Raw genomic sequence first — 24,511 nt, forward strand, 5'->3', positions numbered from 1 at the left:
GGGGTGGTCATTTGACTGCAGAAAGGTGGATTTTTAAAAGTAGAAGCTCAAATTGTTTGGGCACAGACCTGGATAGCATGACAGAACTCTGCAGGCTATTTCTGCAGTAGACTGCAACCCCGCCCCCTTTGGCAGTTCTATCTTGTCGGAAAATGTTATAGTTAGGGATGGAAATTTCAGGGTTTTTGGTGGCCTTCCTAAGCCAGGATTCAGACACGCCTAGGACATCTGGGTTGGCAGAGTGTGCTATAGCAGTGAATAAAACAAACTTAGGGAGGAGGCTTCTAATGTTAACATGCATGAAACCAAGGCTTTTACAGTTACAGAAGTCAACAAATGAGAGCGCCTGGGGAATGGGAGTGTAGCTAGGCACTGAAGAGGCCTGGATTAACCTCTACATCACCAGAGGAGCAGAGGAGGAGTAGGATAAGGGTATGACTAAAGGCTATAAGAACTGGTTGTCTAGTACGTTCGTAACAGAGAGTAAAAATAGCATGTTTCTGGGTGTGGTAGAATAGATTCAATGCATAATGTACAGACAAGGGTATGGTAGGATGTGAATACAGTGGAGGTAAACCTAGGCATTGAGTGACTATGAGAGAGGTATTGTCTCTAGAGACATCAATTAAACCAGGTGAGGTCACCGCATGTGTGGGAGGTGGGACAAGAGGGTTAGCTAAGGCATATTGAGCATGGCTGGAGTCTCTACAGTGAAATATGACAATAATCACTAACCAAAACAGCAATGGACAAGGAATATTGACATTAGGGAGAGGAATGCATAGCCGAGTGATCATAGGGTCCAATGAGTAGCTGGACGGGCTGGAGACATGGAGATTCAGACAGCTAGTGGGCCAGGGATAGCAGAAGGGCCTTAGAGGGACGTCGCGATGAAAGAAGTCTGTTGTAGCCCCCTTGTGCGGTTACGTCAGCAGACCAGTCGTGATAGATCAGCAGGGGTCCGTGTTGTAAAAGGGTCCAGGCCAATTGGCAAAATAGGTATTGTAGCCCAAGAAATTGACTGATGGACCACTTCAGCTAACAGTCTGGTATGCTCTAGACAGCTAGTGTGCTGCGGCTAGCAGATGGGCATTCAGGGGACGTCACAACGACGGCCTGTTGAAAAAAAAACTTGTGCGGATTACGTTGGTAGTCCAGTCGTGATGGATCGGCGGGGCTCCGTATCGGCAATAAAAGGGGTGTAAATAAGGAATAGGGTGCCATTTGGGACGGTCCCTGTCCCTCTTTGGGTGTGAGACAGAGGTTGTGTCTACACTTGACACTTACATACAACTTCTGCTATCAGAAAACAAAGATCGCATTGAAAAGATTGGTCTAGAAGCACAAAAGTTTCTTTGTATTTGTATTTATTAATGATCTCCATTAGTTCCTGCCAAGGCAGCAGCTACTCTTCCTGGGGTTTATTAAGGATGCCCATTAGTTTCTGCCAAGGCAGCAGCTACTCTTCCTGGGGTTTATTAAGGATGCCCATTAGTTCCTGCCAAGGCAACAGCTACTCTTCCTGGGGTTTATTAAGGATGCCCATTAGTTTCTGCCAAGGCAGCAGCTACTCTTCCTGGGGTTTATTAAGGATGCCCATTAGTTCCTGCCAAGGCAACCGCTACTCTTCCTGGGGTTTATTAAGGCTTCCCATTAGTTTCTGCCAAGGCAGCAGCTACTCTTCCTGGGGTTTATTAAGGATGCCCATTAGTTCCTGCCAAGGCAACCGCTACTCTTCCTGGGGTTTATTAAGGATGCCCATTAGTTCCTGCCAAGGCAACAGCTACTCTTCCTGGGGTTTATTAAGGATGCCCATTAGTTCCTGCCAAGGCAGCAGCTACTCTTCCTGGGGTTTATTAAGGATGCCCATTAGTTCCTGCCAAGGCAACAGCTACTCTTCCTGGGGTTTATTAAGGATGCCCATTAGTTGCTACCAAGGCAACAGCTACTCTTCCTGGGGTCCAAACACATGAAGGCACTTACATCACACATAAAACAAAAAAGATAAAACAGTACATTATTGTACATTACATTACTACACCACTACATATCTACAATACAAAATATATAATACCACTATAAAACAATATTACAATGTACGTGTGTGCATGCATGTGTCTGTACCTGTGTGTGTGTGTGTGTCTTCACAGTACCAACTGTTCCATAAGGTGTATTTTTATCTGTTTTTTAAATCTGATTCTACTGCTTGCATCAGTTACCTGATGTGGAATAGAGTTCCATGTAGTCATGGCTCTATGTAGTACTGTGCGCCTCCCATAGTCTGTTCTGGACTTCTAGATTGTGAAGAGACCTCTTTTGCATGGCTGTGTGCTAGTAGTTTAAACAGACAGCTCAGTGCATTCAGCTTGTCAACACCTCATGTTTGCTGGACTCATAAATGCTAGCCAGCTAGCTAATATTTAGAAAATATATATTTTTTGGGCTAGAGTTATGCTAACCAATTTGCAATCCCTGTACTGTTGTTTGCTAGCTTGCTGGCTAGCTACAGAGGTTAGCTGGCTAGTTAGCTACAGTAGTTAGCTACTGCCATTAGTTGTTGTTGTGTTATCATATTGTTCCTATTCCACCGCTTGTAGAATGCATACTGGCATTTGAATATAGCGAGTGAAAAGGGAATACTGACACACTGTGGACACGGTAGACACATTTAACTGTAGGTGTAGAAGCATGACACGTTCAGAATTCCATGACCACAACTCTAAGATCAGAATACTAAAGCTGCATGAACTGTCAAGTCTAGACACGAGTTTGAGGCATAGGTCACATTGGTCTCTCTGGCTGTTCTTGGGTGATTCATTCGGAGGAAAGCAGGAGCCTGCTGCTAGTCCGCTGTATTCTTTTCCTATAAGGGCAGCAGAGCATTAAGTAAACAAACTGTAAACCAACCAGTACAAAGCCAAATACTCTGCCTACGTGCACAGAATAAGGGAGTCACAAAACTATATAAACACACACAGACACACACACACACACACATTACACTGACACAAAACCCACACACATTCACATACACTACATACGCACACACACACGCATACCGAAAACAAGCACACACGCACATGCTGACACGACACAAACACACACGCTTTTAACTTCATCATATCCTGCTACTAAGTTTTTCTTTTGCTCGTATTATCTATCCTGATGCCTAGTCACTTTACCCAGTCTTCATGTACATGTCTACCTAAAATACAGTATCATTATCTATCCTGATGCCTAGTCACTTTACCCAGTCTTCATGTACATGTCTACCTAAAATACAGTATCATTATCTATCCTGATGCCTAGTCACTTTACCCAGTCTTCATGTACATGTCTACCTAAAATACAGTATCATTATCTATCCTGATGCCTAGTCACTTTACCCAGTCTTCATGTACATGTCTACCTAAAATACGGTATCATTATCTATCCTGATGCCTAGTCACTTTACCCAGTCTTCATGTACATGTCTACCTAAAATACAGTATCATTATCTATCCTGATGCCTAGTTACTTTACCCAGTCTTCATGTACATGTCTACCTAAAATACAGTATCATTATCTATCCTGATGCCTAGTCACTTTACCCAGTCTTCATGTACATGTCTACCTAAAATACAGTATCATTATCTATCCTGATGCCTAGTCACTTTACCCAGTCTTCATGTACATGTCTACCTAAAATACGGTATCATTATCTATCCTGATGCCTAGTCACTTTACCCAGTCTTCATGTACATGTCTACCTAAAATACAGTATCATTATCTATCCTGATGCCTAGTCACTTTACCCAGTCTTCATGTACATGTCTACCTAAAATACAGTATCATTATCTATCCTGATGCCTAGTTACTTTACCCAGTCTTCATGTACATGTCTACCTAAAATACAGTATCATTATCTATCCTGATGCCTAGTCACTTTACCCAGTCTTCATGTACATGTCTACCTAAAATACGGTATCATTATCTATCCTGATGCCTAGTCACTTTACCCAGTCTTCATGTACATGTCTACCTAAAATACAGTATCATTATCTATCCTGATGCCTAGTCACTTTACCCAGTCTTCATGTACATGTCTACCTAAAATACAGTATCATTATCTATCCTGATGCCTAGTTACTTTACCCAGTCTTCATGTACATGTCTACCTAAAATACAGTATCATTATCTATCCTGATGCCTAGTCACTTTACCCAGTCTTCATGTACATGTCTACCTAAAATACGGTATCATTATCTATCCTGATGCCTAGTCACTTTACCCAGTCTTCATGTACATGTCTACCTAAAATACAGTATCATTATCTATCCTGATGCCTAGTCACTTTACCCAGTCTTCATGTACATGTCTACCTAAAATACCTTGTACACAGTGTTCTGGTACTGGTACTCCCTGTAGATAGCTAAATGTATGTGTGTTCTAAAATACCTAGTACCCCTACACAGTGTTCTGGTACTGGTACTCCCTGTAGATAGCTAAATGTATGTGTGTTCTAAAATACCTAGTACCCCTACACAGTGTTCTGGTACTGGTACTCCCTGTAGATAGCTAAATGTATGTGTGTTCTAAAATACCTAGTACCCCTACACAGTGTTCTGGTACTGGTACTCCCTGTAGATAGCTAAATGTATGTGTGTTCTAAAATACCTAGTACCCCTACACAGTGTTCTGGTACTGGTACTCCCTGTAGATAGCTAAATGTATGTGTGTTCTAAAATACCTAGTACCCCTACACAGTGTTCTGGTACTGGTACTCCCTGTAGATAGCTAAATGTATGTGTGTTCTAAAATACCTAGTACCCCTACACAGTGTTCTGGTACTGGTACTCCCTGTAGATAGCTAAATGTATGTGTGTTCTAAAATACCTAGTACCCCTACACAGTGTTCTGGTACTGGTACTCCCTGTAGATAGCTAAATGTATGTGTGTTCTAAAATACCTAGTACCCCTACACAGTGTTCTGGTACTGGTACTCCCTGTAGATAGCTAAATGTATGTGTGTTCTAAAATACCTAGTACCCCTACACAGTGTTCTGGTACTGGTACTCCCTGTAGATAGCTAAATGTATGTGTGTTCTAAAATACCTAGTACCCCTACACAGTGTTCTGGTACTGGTACTCCCTGTAGATAGCTAAATGTATGTGTATTCTAAAATACCTAGTACCCCTACACAGTGTTCTGGTACTGGTACTCCCTGTAGATAGCTAAATGTATGTGTGTTCTAAAATACCTAGTACCCCTACACAGTGTTCTGGTACTGGTACTCCCTGTAGATAGCTAAATGTATGTGTGTTCTAAAATACCTAGTACCCCTACACAGTGTTCTGGTACTGGTACTCCCTGTAGATAGCTAAATGTATGTGTGTTCTAAAATACCTAGTACCCCTACACAGTGTTCTGGTACTGGTACTCCCTGTAGATAGCTAAATGTATGTGTGTTCTAAAATACCTAGTACCCCTACACAGTGTTCTGGTACTGGTACTCCCTGTAGATAGCTAAATGTATGTGTGTTCTAAAATACCTAGTACCCCTACACAGTGTTCTGGTACTGGTACTCCCTGTAGATAGCTAAATGTATGTGTGTTCTAAAATACCTAGTACCCCTACACAGTGTTCTGGTACTGGTACTCCCTGTAGATAGCTAAATGTATGTGTGTTCTAAAATACCTAGTACCCCTACACAGTGTTCTGGTACTGGTACTCCCTGTAGATAGCTAAATGTATGTGTGTTCTAAAATACCTAGTACCCCTACACAGTGTTCTGGTACTGGTACTCCCTGTAGATAGCTAAATGTATGTGTATTCTAAAATACCTAGTACCCCTACACAGTGTTCTGGTACTGGTACTCCCTGTAGATAGCTAAATGTATGTGTGTTCTAAAATACCTAGTACCCCTACACAGTGTTCTGGTACTGGTACTCCCTGTAGATAGCTAAATGTATGTGTGTTCTAAAATACCTAGTACCCCTACACAGTGTTCTGGTACTGGTACTCCCTGTAGATAGCTAAATGTATGTGTGTTCTAAAATACCTAGTACCCCTACACAGTGTTCTGGTACTGGTACTCCCTGTAGATAGCTAAATGTATGTGTGTTCTAAAATACCTAGTACCCCTACACAGTGTTCTGGTACTGGTACTCCCTGTAGATAGCTAAATGTATGTGTGTTCTAAAATACCTAGTACCCCTACACAGTGTTCTGGTACTGGTACTCCCTGTAGATAGCTAAATGTATGTGTGTTCTAAAATACCTAGTACCCCTACACAGTGTTCTGGTACTGGTACTCCCTGTAGATAGCTAAATGTATGTGTGTTCTAAAATACCTAGTACCCCTACACAGTGTTCTGGTACTGGTACTCCCTGTAGATAGCTAAATGTATGTGTGTTCTAAAATACCTAGTACCCCTACACAGTGTTCTGGTACTGGTACTCCCTGTAGATAGCTAAATGTATGTGTGTTCTAAAATACCTAGTACCCCTACACAGTGTTCTGGTACTGGTACTCCCTGTAGATAGCTAAATGTATGTGTATTTTATTCCTGTTGTTATACTATTTTTCTTTTTATTATAATTTTTTCAAATGCATCATTGGGATGCAAGCATTTCACGGCTAAGTCTACACACATTGTATTTGGTGCATATGGCATATACAAATTCAGGCTGTTCTGAGGACAACTCAAAATTAGGAAGGTGTTCTTAATGTTTTGCAAACTCAGTGTATGTCAGTGTATGTCATGGAAAGAGCAGGTGTTCTTAATGTTTTGCAAAATCAGTGTGTCAGTGTTTGTCATGGAAAGAGCAGGTGTTCTTAATGTTTTGCAAACTCAGTGTATGTCAGTGTATGTCATGGAAAGAGCAGGTGTTCTTAATGTTTTGTACACTCAGTGTATGTCAGTGTATGTCATGGAAAGAGCAGGTGTTCTTAATGTTTTGCAAACTCAGTGTATGTCAGTGTATGTCATGGAAAGAGCAGGTGTTCTTAATGTTTTGCACACTCAGTGTATGTCAGTGTATGTCATGGAAAGAGCAGGTGTTCTTAATGTTTTGTACACTCGGTGTATGTCATGGAAAGAGCAGGTGTTCCTAATGTTTTGTACACTCAGTGTGTGTGTCATGGAAAGAGCAGGTGTTCCTTAGTGTGTGTACTACTATATACACTACCGTTCAAACATTTGGGGTCACTTAGAAATGTCCTTGTTTTTGATGAAAAGCCAATTTTCTGTCCATTAAAATAACATCAAATTGATCAGTGTAGACATTGTTAATGTTGTAAATGACTATTGTAGCTGGAAACGGATGATTTTTTTATGGAATATCTACATAGGTGTACAGAGGTCCATTATCAGCAACCATCACTCCTGTGTTCCAACGGCACATTGTGTTAGCTAGTCCAAGTTTATCATTTTAAAATGCAAATTGATTATTGGAAAACCCTTTTTCAGTTATGTTGGCACAGCTAAAAACTGTTGTTCTGATTAAAGAAGCAATTAAACTGGCCTTCTTTAGACTAGTTAAGTATCTGGAGAATGTGTGGGTATGATTACAGGCTCAAAATGGCCAGAAACAAAGACCTTCTTCTGAAACTCATCAGTTTATTCTTGTTCTGAGAAATGAAGGCTATTCCATGCGAGAAATTGCCAAGAAACTGAAGATCTCATACAACGCTGTGTACTACTCTCTTCACAGAACAGCGCAAACTGGGTCTAACCGGAATAGAAAGAGGAGTGGGAGGCCCTGGTGCACAACTGAGAAAGAGGACAAGTACATTAGAGTGTCTGAGAAACAGATGCATTACAAGTCCTCAACTGACAGCTTCATTAAATAGTACCCGCAGAACACCAGTCTCAACGTCAACAGTGAAGAGGTGACTCCTGGATGCAGGCCTTCTAGGCAGAGTTCCTCTGTCCAGTGTCTGTGTTCTTTTGCCCGTCTTAATCTTTTACTTTTATTGGCTAGTCTGAGATATGGCTTTTCTTTGCAAATCTGCCTAGAAGGCCAGCGTTGTACAAGATCTTCAGTTTCTTGACAATTTCTCGCATGAAATAGCATTAATTTCTCAGAACAAGAATAGATTGACGCGTTTGGGAAGAAACTTATTTGTTTCTGGCCATTTTGAGCCTGTAAACATACCCACCAACGCTGATGCTCCAGATACTCAACTAGTCTGAAGAAGGCCAGTTTTATTGCTTTAATCAGAACAACAGTTTTCAGCTGTGCTAACATAATTGCAAAAGGATTTCTAATGGTCAATTAGCCTAATGGTCAATTAGCACAAAACGTGCATTGGAACAAAGGAGTGGTGGTTACTGATAATGGGCCTCTGTAGATATTCCATAAAAAATCTGCCATTTCCAGCTGCAATAGTAATTTACAATGTTAATAATGTCTACACTGTATTTCTGATCAATTTTATGTTATTTTAATGGACAAAAAATTGCTTTTCTTTCAAAAACAAGGACATTTCTAAGTGACCCAAACTTTTGAACGGTAGTATATACATACAGTATACAGTACCAGTCAAAAGTTTGGACACAGCTACTCATTCCAGGATTTTCTTTATTTTGACTATTTTCTACATCGTAGAATAATAGTGGCGACATCAAAACTTTTACCAAATAGGGCTATCTTCTGAGTAGCATCCCAACCTTGTCATAACATACCTAATTGGCTTAAACACATTAAGAAGAAAAAAAATTCCACAAATTAACTTAACAAGGCACACCTGTTAATTGAAATGCATTCCAGGTGACTACCTCATGAAGCTGGTTGAGAGAATGCCAAGAGTGTGCAAAGCTGTCATCAAGGCAAAGGGTGGCTACTTTGAAGAATCTCAAATATAACAAATATTTTGATTTGTTTAACACTTTTTTGGTTACTACATGATTCCATATGTGTTGTTTCACAGTTTTGATGTCTTTACTATTATTCTACAATGTAGAAAATAGTAAAAATAAAGAACCTTTGCATGAGTAGGTGTGTCCAAACTTTTGACTGGAAGTATTCAGTCCATTTTCTCAGGTCTTTGTTGAAGCACCTTTGGCAGTGATTACAGCCTCAATTCTTCTTGGGTATGACACTACAAGCTTGGCACAGCTGTATTTGGGGAGTTTCTCCCATTCTTCTCTGGAGATTGTCTCAAGCTCTGTCATTCTACAATGTAGAAAATAGTCCAAATAAAGAAAAACCTTGGAATGAGTAGGTGTGTCCAAATGTTTGACTGGTACTGTATTTATAAAAGAGAGAGATCCACACTATGAAGTTGGAATAACACTGTGAACATTTTTAAATTATGATTATGCCCTTTTAGTGTTGGAGCTGTTTGAAAAGACTGCCTTACATTTCAGCCTGTTCTAAAGGATTGAATTTTGACATGACCTGGCAGTAAATTAGTTAATAGACCAATAAGAAAGAGTATTCCAAAACTCTCTGCCAATAACAGCTAGTTTTCCCCTCCCCACAAAATTCTTGCTTGGGAAATTGGTCTTTGCTAAGAAGCTATGTTACTTCTTGACCATTTTAATTGAAAACAATCACAGTAAGGTACTTAATTGTTACCCTGAAATGAGTTGATATTGACATAACAGCTGATTTGGACCTTTAAGATGGACTGATTGCAACATTCATCCCCCAGTATGTTGCTTATTTACAGGGATGACCCCCAATCACCTCCACCCCTAGGACTAGACCAGACAGAAAAAAAACAAATAGCTGAGTATAAAACCAGCCTAGTGACACCATGACCCAAAAATTACAATTGATTACAGGCAAAAGGCTCATTCACCTAACCTTTTTATAGTCAGTGATATTCTCAAACTCAGATGGTCATCTAAGTAGTGACAGACAGGAGAAAGACAAATCTGATAGGGAAAAACAATAGGATGGGTCTACTGCCCTCTGCCTCGGGCCAGACTTTGCCATGCCAAGGCTATACCCGAGCCGATCACGTCCATTCACGAGCTCAGCACAAATAAACAATGCCTGATTGTTGTGGTCAACAAACAAACAAACAAACAAACAACCGTGGTTTGTCTCATTCCCTGCTTGGCACGGGCATGTTTCGCCTGTCTAATCGTTGTACGCAACGCTCCTCTTCTAAATACAGCTCATTTTCTCTGCTGGTGTTGTGCGGGATTTTATAATGGGATAGTGGGACTGCCTCTGCCACTTCCTCGCGCGCACACGTCCTATCAGCGGCACGAGATATACACGCACAGATCCAGTTACCGCACATAGAAATAGATCGATATCCGGGAAATAACGACTGGGCGTACAAGTAGTCCACATCCGTGCCAAATTATCGGGTCGTTTTTGCTGTCAATTGTTCGCGATTACGGTGATCTCGTCACACACGTGCGGCCATTTTTGTTACCCATCCAGGGCATTGTAGCCGGCATATTTGAAGAGTATTATTATGTAGACTTTCACATAGTCAAGATACTGTGGAGAAAAGGCATAGAATAAGCACTCAAAGCATGAGCAAGGCAATCACATTGGACGAGAGGTAAGCCCTTCCCAATAAATATCCTACAGACACACACACACACTAGGAAAGCACATAGGGCTGGACTTCCTTACGTGCATAAGTCCATCTTTGAGACCAAAAAGTCCGCTTTTCCTTCCACATAAAGTTTCTCTCCAGAATTAACTTTAATCGACCATTCTAAACCATGTCTCCGTGCCGTGACTTACCGGTAATTGTGTATGTAAGTTAGCGGTGATCCTCTATGGCTGTCCCGGTTGGAAATTCAAACCCCCTTAGCTGTCGTGCTCCCACAGCTAACTATCCGTGAACACACAATGTCAATCAAAACATTAGACCGCGCCCCCATTGGTGACGTACGTCGGAGATGGACGAATCATAGTCGAAGTCCATCTCCCACATCCAACGATGGATAGATACAGTGCAACCATTCAGAATATGAACGATTTTAGAATTGAAAGTTAAACATTGTGATTGTTTCCTTCCCAACACTTCAGTCATGGGAATAGATGTAATAGCCTTGCCTATCAGTCTTCATGTGTGAAGTAGGCTGTGGAATAGGCTACAATGATATGTACTGTGGACCATTACAGTAGTAGACAATGGCGTGTTGAGTTGATGGAATTAAATTGTGTGGGAATTATAAAATTGGATTACCTAGAAATTAGAGGAAATGATTAGGAATTTGGTTTCTATATACCATTTGAGACTAGCTGTAGTATTAGCCTGCAGTAATAGCCTGTAGTAATATCCGGTAGTAATAACCTGTAGTAATAAACTGCAGTAATAGCCTGTAGTAATAGCTTGCAGTAATAGCCTGCGGTAATAACCTGCAGTAATAGCCTGCAGTAATAGCCTGTAGTAATAGCCAGCAGTAATAACCTGTAGTAATACCCTGCAGTAATAGCCTGTAGTAATAACCTGTAGTAATAGCCTGTAGTAATAGCTTGCAGTAATAGCCTGCAGTAATAGCCTGTAGTAATAGCCTGTAGCTTGCAGTAATAGCCTGTGGTAATAGCCTGCAGTAATAGCCTGTAGTAATACCCTGCAGTCATAGCCTGTAGTAATAACCTGTAGTAATAGCCTGTAGTAATAGCTTGCAGTAATAGCCTGCAGTAATAGCATGTAGTAATAGCCTGTAGTAATAGACTGCAGTAATAGCCTGCAGTAATAGCTTGCAGTAATAGCCTGTAGTAATAACCTGCAGTAATAGCCTGCAGTAATAGCCTGCAGTAATAGCTTGCAGTAATAGCCTGTAGTAATAACCTGCAGTAATAGCCTGCAGTAATAACCTGTAGTAATAGCCTGTAGTAATAACATGCAGTATAGCCTGTAGTAATAACATGCAGTAATAGCCTGCAGTAATAGCCTGCAGTAATAGCTTGCAGTAATAGCCTGTAGTAATAACCTGCAGTAATAGCCTGCAGTAATAGCTTGCAGTAATAGCCTGTAGTAATAACCTGCAGTAATAGCCTGCAGTAATAGCCTGCAGTAATAGCTTGCAGTAATAGCCTGTAGTAATAACCTGCAGTAATAGCCTGCAGTAATAACCTGTAGTAATAGCCTGTAGTAATAACATGCAGTATAGCCTGTGGTAATAGCCTGTAGTAATAGCCTGTAGTAATAACCTTTAGTAATAGCCTGTGGTAATAGCCTGCAGTAATAGCCTGCAGTAATAGCCTGTAGTAATAGCCTGTAGTCATAGCCTGTAGTAATACCCTGCAGTAATAGCCTGTAGTAATAACCTGTAGTAATAGCCAGCAGTAATAACCTGTAGTAATACCCTGCAGTAATAGCCTGTAGTAATAACCTGTAGTAATAGCCTGTAGTAATAGCTTGCAGTAATAGCCTGCAGTAATAGCCTGTAGTAATAGCCTGTAGCTTGCAGTAATAGCCTGTGGTAATAGCCTGCAGTAATAGCCTGTAGTAATACCCTGCAGTCATAGCCTGTAGTAATAACCTGTAGTAATAGCCTGTAGTAATAGCTTGCAGTAATAGCCTGCAGTAATAGCATGTAGTAATAGCCTGTAGTAATAGACTGCAGTAATAGCCTGCAGTAATAGCTTGCAGTAATAGCCTGTAGTAATAACCTGCAGTAATAGCCTGCAGTAATAGCCTGCAGTAATAGCCTGTAGTAATAGCCTGCAGTAATAGCCTGTAGTAATAGCCTGTAGTAATAGACTGCAGTAATAGCCTGTAGTAATAGCCTGTAGCCTGCAGTAATAGCCTGCAGTAATAGCCTGTAGTAATAGCCTGCAGTAATAGCCTGTAGTAATAGACTGCAGTAATAGCCTGTAGTAATAGCCTGTAGTAATAGCCTGTAGTAATAGCCTGTAGCCTGCAGTAATAGCCTGCAGTAATAGCCTGCAGTAATAGCCTGCAGTAATAGCCTGTAGTAATACCCTGCAGTCATAGCCTGTAGTAATAACCTGTAGTAATAGCCTGTAGTAATAGCCTGTAGTAATAGCCTGTAGCCTGCAGTAATAGCCTGCAGTAATAGCCTGCAGTAATAGCCTGTAGCCTGCAGTAATAGCCTGCAGTAATAGCCTGCAGTAATAGCCTGCAGTAATAGCCTGTAGTCTGCAGTAATAGCCTGCAGTAATAGCCTGTAGTAATAGCCTGTAGTAATAGCCTGTAGTAATAGACTGCAGTAATAACCTGCAGTAATAGCCTGCAGTAATAGCCTGTAGTCTGCAGTAATAGCCTGCAGTAATAGCCTGTAGTAATAGCCTGTAGTAATAGACTGCAGTAATAACCTGCAGTAATAGCCTGCAGTAATAGCCTGTAGTAATAGCCTGTAGTCTGCAGTAATAGCCTGTAGTCTGCAGTAATAGCCTGTAGTAATAGACTGCAGTAATAACCTGCAGTAATAGCCTGTAGTAATAGCCTGTAGTAATAGCCTGTAGTAATAGACTGCAGTAATAACCTGCAGTAATAGCCTGCAGTAATAGCCTGTAGCCTGCAGTAATAGCCTGCAGTAATAGCCTGCAGTAATAGCCTGTAGTCTGCAGTAATAGCCTGTAGTATTAGCCTGTAGTAATAGCCTGCAGTAATAGCCTGTAGTAATACCCTGCAGTCATAGCCTGTAGTAATAACCTGTAGTAATAGCCTGTAGTAATAGCCTGTAGTAATAGCCTGTAGCCTGCAGTAATAGCCTGCAGTAATAGCCTGTAGCCTGCAGTAATAGCCTGCAGTAATAGCCTGCAGTAATAGCCTGCAGTAATAGCCTGTAGTCTGCAGTAATAGCCTGCAGTAATAGCTTGTAGTAATAGCCTGTAGTAATAGCCTGTAGTAATAGACTGCAGTAATAACCTGCAGTAATAGCCTGCAGTAATAGCCTGTAGTCTGCAGTAATAGCCTGCAGTAATAGCCTGTAGTAATAGCCTGTAGTAATAGACTGCAGTAATAACCTGCAGTAATAGCCTGCAGTAATATCTTGCAGTAATAGCCTGTAGCCTGCAGTAATAGCCTGCAGTAATAGCCTGCAGTAATAGCCTGTAGTCTGCAGTAATAGCCTGCAGTAATAGCCTGTAGTAATAGCCTGTAGTAATAGCCTGCAGTAATAGCCTGTAGTAATACCCTGCAGTCATAGCCTGTAGTAATAACCTGTAGTAATAGCCTGTAGTAATAGCCTGTAGTAATAGCCTGTAGCCTGCAGTAATAGCCTGCAGTAATAGCCTGCAGTAATAGCCTGTAGCCTGCAGTAATAGCCTGCAGTAATAGCCTGCAGTAATAGCCTGCAGTAATAGCCTGTAGTCTGCAGTAATAGCCTGCAGTAATAGCCTGTAGTAATAGCCTGTAGTAATAGCCTGTAGTAATAGACTGCAGTAATAACCTGCAGTAATAGCCTGTAGCCTGCAGTAATAGCCTGCAGTAATAGCCTGTAGTAATACCCTGCAGTCATAGCCTGTAGTAATAACCTGTAGTAATAGCCTGTAGTAATAGCCTGTAGCCTGCAGTAATAGCCTGCAGTAATAGCCTGCAGTAATAGCCTGTAGCCTGCAGTAATAGCCTGCAGTAATAGCCTGCAGTAATAGCCTGCAGTAATAGCCTGTAGTCTGCAGTAATAGCCTGCAGTAATAGCCTGCAGTAATAGCCTGTAGTAATAGCCTGTAGTAATAGACTGCAGTAATAACCTGCAGTAATAGCCTGCAGTAATAGCCTGTAGTCTGCAGTAATAGCCTGCAGTAATAGCCTGTAGTAATAGACTGCAGTAATAACCTGCAGTAATAGCCTGCAGTAATAGCCTGTAGTAATAGCCTGTAGTCTGCAGTAATAGCCTGTAGTCTGCAGTAATAGCCTGTAGTAATAGACTGCAGTAATAACCTGCAGTAATAGCCTGTAGTAATAGCCTGTAGTAATAGCCTGTAGTAATAGACTGCAGTAATAACCTGCAGTAATAGCCTGCAGTAATAGCCTGTAGTCTGCAGTAATAGCCTGCAGTAATAGCCTGTAGTAATAGCCTGTAGTAATAGACTGCAGTAATAACCTGCAGTAATAGCCTGCAGTAATATCTTGCAGTAATAGCCTGTAGTCTGCAGTAATAGCCTGCAGTAATAGACTGCAGTAATAGCCTGTAGTAATAGACTGCAGTAATAACCTGCAGTAATAGCCTGCAGTAATAGCCTGTAGTCTGCAGTAATAGCCTCCAGTAATAGCCTGTAGTAATAGCCTGTAGCCTGCAGTAATAGCCTGTAGTAATAGCCTGCAGTAATAGCCTGCAGTAATAGCCTGTAGTAATAGCCTGCAGTAATAGCCTGTAGTAATAGCCTGTAGTAATAGACTGCAGTAATAGCCTGTAGTAATAGCCTGTAGCCTGCAGTAATAGCCTGCAGTAATAGCCTGTAGTAATAGCCTGCAGTAATAGCCTGTAGTAATAGACTGCAGTAATAGCCTGTAGTAATAGCCTGTAGTAATAGCCTGTAGTAATAGCCTGTAGCCTGCAGTAATAGCCTGCAGTAATAGCCTGCAGTAATAGCCTGCAGTAATAGCCTGTAGTAATACCCTGCAGTCATAGCCTGTAGTAATAACCTGTAGTAATAGCCTGTAGTAATAGCCTGTAGTAATAGCCTGTAGCCTGCAGTAATAGCCTGCAGTAATAGCCTGCAGTAATAGCCTGTAGCCTGCAGTAATAGCCTGCAGTAATAGCCTGCAGTAATAGCCTGCAGTAATAGCCTGTAGTCTGCAGTAATAGCCTGCAGTAATAGCCTGTAGTAATAGCCTGTAGTAATAGCCTGTAGTAATAGACTGCAGTAATAACCTGCAGTAATAGCCTGCAGTAATAGCCTGTAGTCTGCAGTAATAGCCTGCAGTAATAGCCTGTAGTAATAGCCTGTAGTAATAGACTGCAGTAATAACCTGCAGTAATAGCCTGCAGTAATAGCCTGTAGTAATAGCCTGTAGTCTGCAGTAATAGCCTGTAGTCTGCAGTAATAGCCTGTAGTAATAGACTGCAGTAATAACCTGCAGTAATAGCCTGTAGTAATAGCCTGTAGTAATAGCCTGTAGTAATAGACTGCAGTAATAACCTGCAGTAATAGCCTGCAGTAATAGCCTGTAGCCTGCAGTAATAGCCTGCAGTAATAGCCTGCAGTAATAGCCTGTAGTCTGCAGTAATAGCCTGTAGTATTAGCCTGTAGTAATAGCCTGCAGTAATAGCCTGTAGTAATACCCTGCAGTCATAGCCTGTAGTAATAACCTGTAGTAATAGCCTGTAGTAATAGCCTGTAGTAATAGCCTGTAGCCTGCAGTAATAGCCTGCAGTAATAGCCTGTAGCCTGCAGTAATAGCCTGCAGTAATAGCCTGCAGTAATAGCCTGCAGTAATAGCCTGTAGTCTGCAGTAATAGCCTGCAGTAATAGCTTGTAGTAATAGCCTGTAGTAATAGCCTGTAGTAATAGACTGCAGTAATAACCTGCAGTAATAGCCTGCAGTAATAGCCTGTAGTCTGCAGTAATAGCCTGCAGTAATAGCCTGTAGTAATAGCCTGTAGTAATAGACTGCAGTAATAACCTGCAGTAATAGCCTGCAGTAATATCTTGCAGTAATAGCCTGTAGCCTGCAGTAATAGCCTGCAGTAATAGCCTGCAGTAATAGCCTGTAGTCTGCAGTAATAGCCTGCAGTAATAGCCTGTAGTAATAGCCTGTAGTAATAGCCTGCAGTAATAGCCTGTAGTAATACCCTGCAGTCATAGCCTGTAGTAATAACCTGTAGTAATAGCCTGTAGTAATAGCCTGTAGTAATAGCCTGTAGCCTGCAGTAATAGCCTGCAGTAATAGCCTGCAGTAATAGCCTGTAGCCTGCAGTAATAGCCTGCAGTAATAGCCTGCAGTAATAGCCTGCAGTAATAGCCTGTAGTCTGCAGTAATAGCCTGCAGTAATAGCCTGTAGTAATAGCCTGTAGTAATAGCCTGTAGTAATAGACTGCAGTAATAACCTGCAGTAATAGCCTGTAGCCTGCAGTAATAGCCTGCAGTAATAGCCTGTAGTAATACCCTGCAGTCATAGCCTGTAGTAATAACCTGTAGTAATAGCCTGTAGTAATAGCCTGTAGCCTGCAGTAATAGCCTGCAGTAATAGCCTGCAGTAATAGCCTGTAGCCTGCAGTAATAGCCTGCAGTAATAGCCTGCAGTAATAGCCTGCAGTAATAGCCTGTAGTCTGCAGTAATAGCCTGCAGTAATAGCCTGCAGTAATAGCCTGTAGTAATAGCCTGTAGTAATAGACTGCAGTAATAACCTGCAGTAATAGCCTGCAGTAATAGCCTGTAGTCTGCAGTAATAGCCTGCAGTAATAGCCTGTAGTAATAGACTGCAGTAATAACCTGCAGTAATAGCCTGCAGTAATAGCCTGTAGTAATAGCCTGTAGTCTGCAGTAATAGCCTGTAGTCTGCAGTAATAGCCTGTAGTAATAGACTGCAGTAATAACCTGCAGTAATAGCCTGTAGTAATAGCCTGTAGTAATAGCCTGTAGTAATAGACTGCAGTAATAACCTGCAGTAATAGCCTGCAGTAATAGCCTGTAGTCTGCAGTAATAGCCTGCAGTAATAGCCTGTAGTAATAGCCTGTAGTAATAGACTGCAGTAATAACCTGCAGTAATAGCCTGCAGTAATATCTTGCAGTAATAGCCTGTAGTCTGCAGTAATAGCCTGCAGTAATAGACTGCAGTAATAGCCTGTAGTAATAGACTGCAGTAATAACCTGCAGTAATAGCCTGCAGTAATAGCCTGTAGTCTGCAGTAATAGCCTCCAGTAATAGCCTGTAGTAATAGCCTGTAGCCTGCAGTAATAGCCTGTAGTAATAGCCTGCAGTAATAGCCTGTAGTCTGCAGTAATAGCCTGCAGTAATAGCCTGTAGTAATAGCCTGTAGTCTGCAGTAATAGCCTGCAGTAATAGCCTGTAGTAATAGCCTGTAGTAATAGCCTGCAGTAATAGCCTGTAGTAATAGCCTGTAGTAATAGCCTGCAGTAATAGCCTGTAGTAATAGTCTGCAGTAATAGCCTGCAGTAATAGCCTGCAGTAATAGCCTGCAGTAATAGCCTGCAGTAATAGCCTGTAGTAATAGCCTGCAGTAATAGCCTGCAGTAATAGCCTGTAGTCTGCAGTAATAGTCTGCAGTAATAGTCTGCAGTAATAGCCTGTAGTAATAGCCTGTAGTCTGCAGTAATAACCTGCAGTAATAGCCTGCAGTAATAGCCTGTAGTCTGCAGTAATAGCCTGCAGTAATAGCCTGTAGTAATAGCCTGTAGTAATAGCTTGCAGTAATAGCCTGTAGTAATACCCTGCAGTAATAGCCTGCAGTAATAGCCTGTAGTAATAACCTGCAGTAATAGCCTGTAGTAATAGCCTGTAGTAATAGCCTGCAGTAATAGCCTGTAGTAATAGCCTGTAGTAATAGCCTGCAGTAATAGCCTGTAGTAATAGCCTGCAGTAATAGCCTGCAGTAATAGCCTGTAGTAATAGCCTGTAGTAATAGCCTGCAGTAATAGCCTGCAGTAATAGCCTGCAGTAATAGCCTGTAGTAATAGCCTGCAGTAATAGCATGTAGTAATAGCCTGCAGTAATAGCCTGTAGTAATAGCCTGTAGTAATAGCTTGCAGTAATAGCCTGTAGTAATAGCCTGTAGTAATAGCCTGCAGTAATAGCCTGTAGTAATAGCTTGCAGTAATAGCCTGCAGTAATAGCCTGTAGTAATAGCCTGCAGTAATAGCCTGTAGTAATAGCCTGTAGTAATAGACTGCAGTAATAGCCTGTAGTAATAGCCTGTAGCCTGCAGTAATAGCCTGTAGTAATAGCCTGCAGTAATAGACTGCAGTAATAGCTTGCAGTAATAGCCTGCAGTAATAGCCTGCAGTAATAGCCTGCAGTAATAGACTGCAGTAATAGCTTGCAGTAATAGCCTGTAGTAATAGCCTGTAGCCTGCAGTAATAGCCTGCAGTAATAGACTGCAGTAATAGCCTGTAGCCTGCAGTAATAGACTGCAGTAATAGCTTGCAGTAATAGCCTGTAGCCTGCAGTAATAGCCTGTAGTAATAGCCTGCAGTAATAGCCTGTAGTAATATCTTGCAGTAATAGCCTGTAGTAATAGCCTGTAGTAATAGCTTGCAGTTACAGCCTGTAGTAATAGCTTGCAGTAATAGCCTGTAGTAATATCTTGCAGTAGTAGCCTGCAGTAATAGCCTGTAGTAATAGCTTGCAGTAATAGCCTATAGTAATAGCCTGTGGTAATAGCTTGCGGTAATAGCCTGCAGTAATAGCCTGCAGTAATAGCCTGTAGTAATAGCTTGCAGTAATAGCCTGTAGTAATAGCTTGCAGTAATAGCCTGTAGTAATAGCCTGCAGTAATAACCTGTAGTAATAGCCTGCAGTAATAGCCTGTAGTAATAGCCTGTAGTAATAGCCTGTAGTAATAGCCTGTAGTAATAGCCTGTAGTAATAACCTGTAGTAATAGCCTGCAGTAATAAATAATAATAATACAAATATGACAGGCTAGAATCACAAAAGGTCCTATTGCCCTATTTCTTATTAGACATTAATTTGCACTTGCACTGAGTTTTCCAGATATGTGGGCTAGTTATAGTTCAGAATTCACCATAACAAAAATAATATCAGTCAGAAATATTCAGTCATCAAAATTCATAACATTTTGAATGACATCTTCTCTGCTTTCTCCTCTATTTCCCTCACCTTGTCCTCTTTTATCGGTCTCAAATATGTATAGATTCCCCTCCAAAAGCAGTCTACTCATCCTACACTTGTTGGTATGACAATCATTCGATGTTGACTTGTTGGGTAATATGACAAAGTGTTACCAACACAGGAGGTTGGTGGCACCTTAATTGGGGAGGATGAGCTCGTGGTTTTGGCTGGAGCGGAATAAGTTGAATGGTATCAAATACATCAAACATATGGTTTCCATGTGTTTGATGCCATTCCATTCCCTCCGTTCCAGCTTTTATGAGCCGTCCTCCCCTCCGCAGCCTCCACTGGTTACCATGGTTATTCCAATCCAATGAACAGTTCATTACAAATGTCCCAATTATAGTATAATATTTCGTATACCTTTTTTCATCAACACTATGTGAGAGAGGCTTTAGGCTTTCTACAGGGAAGCTGCCTGGCTGGCTTGTAGCTACTCTGATTTCAGGCCAGGTTTCACCTTCACATCGTGTTAAATGCAATAAGACATATCAACCACAAGAGTGCGCCCTTAGCCACCAAATTGCAAATTGTCCAGAAAAGAGTAGAGTGCAAACTGGGTTCTAATACCTCTTCAGGGATTGCAAAGATGTGTATTGTGAGTGTCTGCATGCACATCCTTTAAAGACATACTACCTCTTCAGTATAATGTAGAAAGCCAGGAGGAACCTTAATTTCCTCTCTTGGCTAAACACTCATTTGAAATAAGTTTATAATAACAGCAAAGAAGTAGATCCGTTAAATAATGAATATTTAATAGCACAGTTTTACCATACAATCAATAATTCTCTCCCCTGACTTACCAATGTAGGGGTGACTTAAATAAGACTCTGTACATATGCAGTTAGTTATCTGGCACAGGAGTAGCCTCTGGATGGGGGAGAGCGGGATGTATGGTGCTAGCTGGGGTTGTTAGGATGGGGTATCGGCCATGGTGAGGCGGCCGTGTTGTTGAGGTCAGTATATCGTTGTGGCGATGGTAGGGTGCTGGACGGAAACAGTGACACGGTTACCACAACAACGGTTCATCATATCTGCGGAGGAACAAATCAAATAACAATTATGTGCAAACTGCCATTAGACCAGAGGAACAGATCCATTCAAATAGTGTTTTGTTAAGTATGTCAATATCTAGGCACATGCATGCAATGCTATAAACAGTGGATCACTTACACATATACCTGCCTACACTTTACTCGCTACAAAACATGAGTTACTCACAGATGTACACACACACACATCCGTGTGCACACACACACAGTGACGGTACCTGGACTGTGGGAGCGTATTTGTGCTCTCCTTTAGCAGCAGTTCTGAGATCAGTGAATCCAGAGTGTCAGGGCTGGACCTCTTCCCATACCTGAGAGAGAGAGAGAGAGCAAGAGAGAGAGAGAGAGAGCGAGAGCAAGAGAGAGAGAGAGAGAGAGAGAGAGAGAGAGAGAGAGAGAGAGAGAGAGAGAGAGAGAGAGAGAGCAAGAGAGAGAGACAAAGATGTCATGAGATTGAAACAGGAGATGGTGAGACAGGAATTTCATACTTCTCATTGACTAAACTTCAGGAACTAGACCTTCTGTGCTACCCACATGAGATAACTGACCATACTATAAATGTTCTAGGGCCAATATGAATGTAAGTCTGGTTATTGAGACCTGTCCTAATAGAGCCCTTCTGTATAATAATACATTGTTGTTTTGTTGGTTGTCAGCTCTGCTCTTCTGATGGAATTTGTAATGACCCTTTCCCACTCTTAACGTCAACACTAACAGAAGAAACACATCCACAATGCAAGCTGAAACTGTTAATAATGACTATAGCCTCTGAATCTAAGCAGGGTTCTTCCTGGTCGGTCCCTGGATGCCAAAACAGATGCAGCTGGAAGTGGTTTTGGACGGCCAGTAAGAGGCACTCTTTCCCCTAGTAAAAATAAATACAAATAGAACTATTCCCTTGGTTGTTGCTGTAAATGAGAATGTATTCTCTGTCAACATACCTGATAATAATTCAATTAAATACTAATTTCACACTGAGATTTGTGAATAGAGTGTGACTGAACGGAGGGTGAATTGCCTTATATGTGGTATGACGATAATTAAGCATCAGTGGGGTGCTGCTATGGGATTAAAGATGGTGTTTCATCTAGACAACACACAGCATACTTAACAACAAGTTTGCACTGGTTTAATGTGACTCTTCTTTATTGTTTTAGTCTCCTTTATTATTTTAGTCTCCTGAATTCATGATTGGATTTGTTGGTATTTGGAATAGAGCAAGAAATAACACTATTATTAGACATACAAACCAGCTACACATGGGTTAATTCACTTTAAAAGGGTCCCATATATTTAGACCCCAAGATGGTTAGTTATTGAGTTTAGAAGTTTTAGATGTACAGTAGTCTGATATATAGTTTGATATTAATCATTCGATTTCTTCACTTCCATGTTTTTGCTGTTTCTTTGAAGTGTTCATTTGTAGACCTACAGCACTTTCAGGTTTGGGCTGTAATTTGTTTGTATGAAAGGCGCTAACAAATACGTTTATAATCACAGTATCATTATGTTTTTTTAACGAATTAGACCTATGGCTTACTCATAAAAGAATATCTAAGGATATTCACAAACAAAACGTTCAGCCTTATAATTTCTTCATTTACAACACCAGTTTGTCACACCCGGGCTGAAGCACTCACCTCTGCCTTGTAATGAGGTTGATGTAATGTCTGAGAGCGGAGTAATACTTGGCAAGTTCCCCTGCCGGCGCATCTTCGCCGGGGTTTTCAGGTTTGACCGGGTAGCCTTCCGCGAGCGTCCCGATGCATATAAAGGTCCAGGCGAGGAGAGTCAGTGCGCCCAGCCAAGTACCCAAGTTAGGATGCATCTTTAACAGGAATCAAAAGAGAAAAATATCAGAAAACTACTTTGCACCATTTTAACCATTTCATTGTCAAGGCTCTGAATTTCTAAGGCTATGAAATCATATAAAATGTATACCAGGGAAAAACTTGAGACCTTGAAAAGTCAGAAGTTAAGAATGTTCCCTACCTGTTGTCGGCATTAACCGAAGGATACCTTATACTGATATGTTTTTGTTGTTTAAAATGTAATTTATTTTTATTTGACTTCCTCGGATTAATTGTTTAAACATTTCAGTTTCAGTGAAGGGAGTGAAATTGGTTCATGAAAGCTTTATAGAAAATCCTTAAAACTTATAGGCCTATGTATAGAAAGGTTAGACAAAAAGGTTACACAAATTATCCTAAACTAATCTTGTTTAAGAATGCCTATAGATGTAATAGAAGTACTTACATTGAGTTGAGGGTTTAGAGGATGGTTTAGGTAGAAGTTGTCCTCAGGCGTTATCTGCTCCTGTGCGTACTGGAGGGTACCCACTCATGGGGCGCGATTTTTATAACGCGCAGTGCAAGGATGGGCAGGGCGAGTGAAAAAAAGTCTCCAAATCACCATTCCGGAAAGGTGCACGGACAGACACGTCACTGTAAGCTGTCATCACACATTTTAAACAACATTTATGATTGATTGAAAAAAATCACAATAGCAGCGGAAATTAATGTAATTTGTTCTCTCTCTCAAACGAATACATTTCACTCTGGAGTGGAATAAACTGGGTTGAAGCGACATGGCACAGATCCAAGACCAATTTATAACGTGATGATTAGGATGGACTGGGAGTTTGATGACAGGACACTGAGATGTGCACCCTCAACAAGAGAGGGAACTCATTGAAATATAAATTCAATTATCATTTACTTTTGAGTTGTTTTAGAGATCTTTCATCTGATCTCATGAAAAGTTTTTATTTTTCTCGCTTCTGGGTTGTCAATATCGACATAATTGTCTCACTTTGGGACGTGTTTATTGTTTCTAAAACCTCCATTAAATGCAGCATGCACTCACACACCCAGCTATACATATCTTTTATTTCTCGCATCTCTTTGTCCTCCTCTCTTTTATGTTTTACTGACAATCAAATGGGATATTCTTTCTGTCACTCGCATCCCCCAAAATACATGTGATAGGAATTGATTGGATATCATTAGCTTCCTATCTTTCTTTCCTTCAGGTTTCTTTGTTTAAAAAAAAAGTTGTTCAGAGTTTTCTTTTCTCAATGTATTTTCATGCTACTGTAAAAAAAAAAGTAATATAGATTGCTTTCGGAAAGTATTCAGACCCCTTGACGTGTTCCACATTTTGTTACATTACAGTCTTATTTTAAAATTGATTTAAAAAATGTTTCACTCATCAATCTACACGCAATACCCCATAATGACAAAACAAAAACAGTTTTTTCGAAATGTTTGATAATTTATAAAAAATTGAAATATCACATTTGCATACAGTACCAGTCAAAAGTTTGGACACATCACCTACTCATTCAAGGGCTTTCTTTATTTTTACCATTGTAGAATAAAACTGAAGACATAAAAATTATGGAAAAAAACATATGGAATCATGTAGTAACCAAAAAAGTGTTAAACAAACCCAAATATATTTGATATTTGTCACGCCCTCTGGTGTGATTTGGGGTGGGCATTCTATGTTGTCTATTTCTTTGTTGTTTTTGCCTAGTGTGATTCCCAATCAGAGGCAGCTGTCTATCGTTGTCTCTGATTGGGGATCATATATAAGTTGTCATTTTCCGTTTGGGTTTTGTGGGGTGTTGTTTCCCGTTTAGTATCTGTGCCTGATGGAACTGTTCGCTTTCGGTTTTGTATTCGTTATTTTTGTTTGAGTGATTCTTGACATTAAAGATCATGAACTCTTTCCACGCTGCGCTTTGGTCCACTCTTCCTTACGAC

The 24,511-nt window shown here is 40.8% G+C and overlaps 2 protein-coding genes across 7 annotated transcripts in view; both read right to left on the bottom strand.

The window, feature by feature from the left end:
• Positions 1-10,827, bottom strand: part of LOC110496865 (MAGUK p55 subfamily member 6) — a 71,167-nt gene extending 60,340 nt beyond the window's left edge. For 3 of the 6 annotated variants that reach the window (XM_036953341.1, XM_036953338.1, XM_036953337.1), the window contains exon 1: positions 10,702-10,826. The gene's annotated coding sequence lies outside the window, so the exon portion shown is untranslated. Of the gene's footprint in view, positions 1-10,701 lie in introns of all 6 variants that reach the window. The other 3 variants (XM_036953342.1, XM_036953339.1, XM_036953340.1) reach the window with 2 other exon arrangements.
• Positions 10,828-20,434: 9,607 nt separating this feature from the next.
• LOC110496583 (pro-neuropeptide Y-like) lies at positions 20,435-23,485 on the bottom strand. Its single transcript, XM_021572557.2, has 4 exons — positions 23,001-23,485; positions 22,385-22,572; positions 20,966-21,055; positions 20,435-20,729 (listed from the first exon to the last, which is right to left on the bottom strand). The coding sequence occupies exons 2-4, from the start codon at positions 22,570-22,572 to the stop codon at positions 20,705-20,707; spliced, it is 303 nt and encodes a 100-aa protein (XP_021428232.1). The 5' UTR covers positions 23,001-23,485; the 3' UTR covers positions 20,435-20,704.
• Positions 23,486-24,511: the final 1,026 nt, after the last annotated feature.

The sequence above is a fragment of the Oncorhynchus mykiss genome, chromosome 18, assembly GCF_013265735.2.
Source record: "Oncorhynchus mykiss isolate Arlee chromosome 18, USDA_OmykA_1.1, whole genome shotgun sequence".
Classification (NCBI taxonomy): domain Eukaryota; kingdom Metazoa; phylum Chordata; class Actinopteri; order Salmoniformes; family Salmonidae; genus Oncorhynchus; species Oncorhynchus mykiss.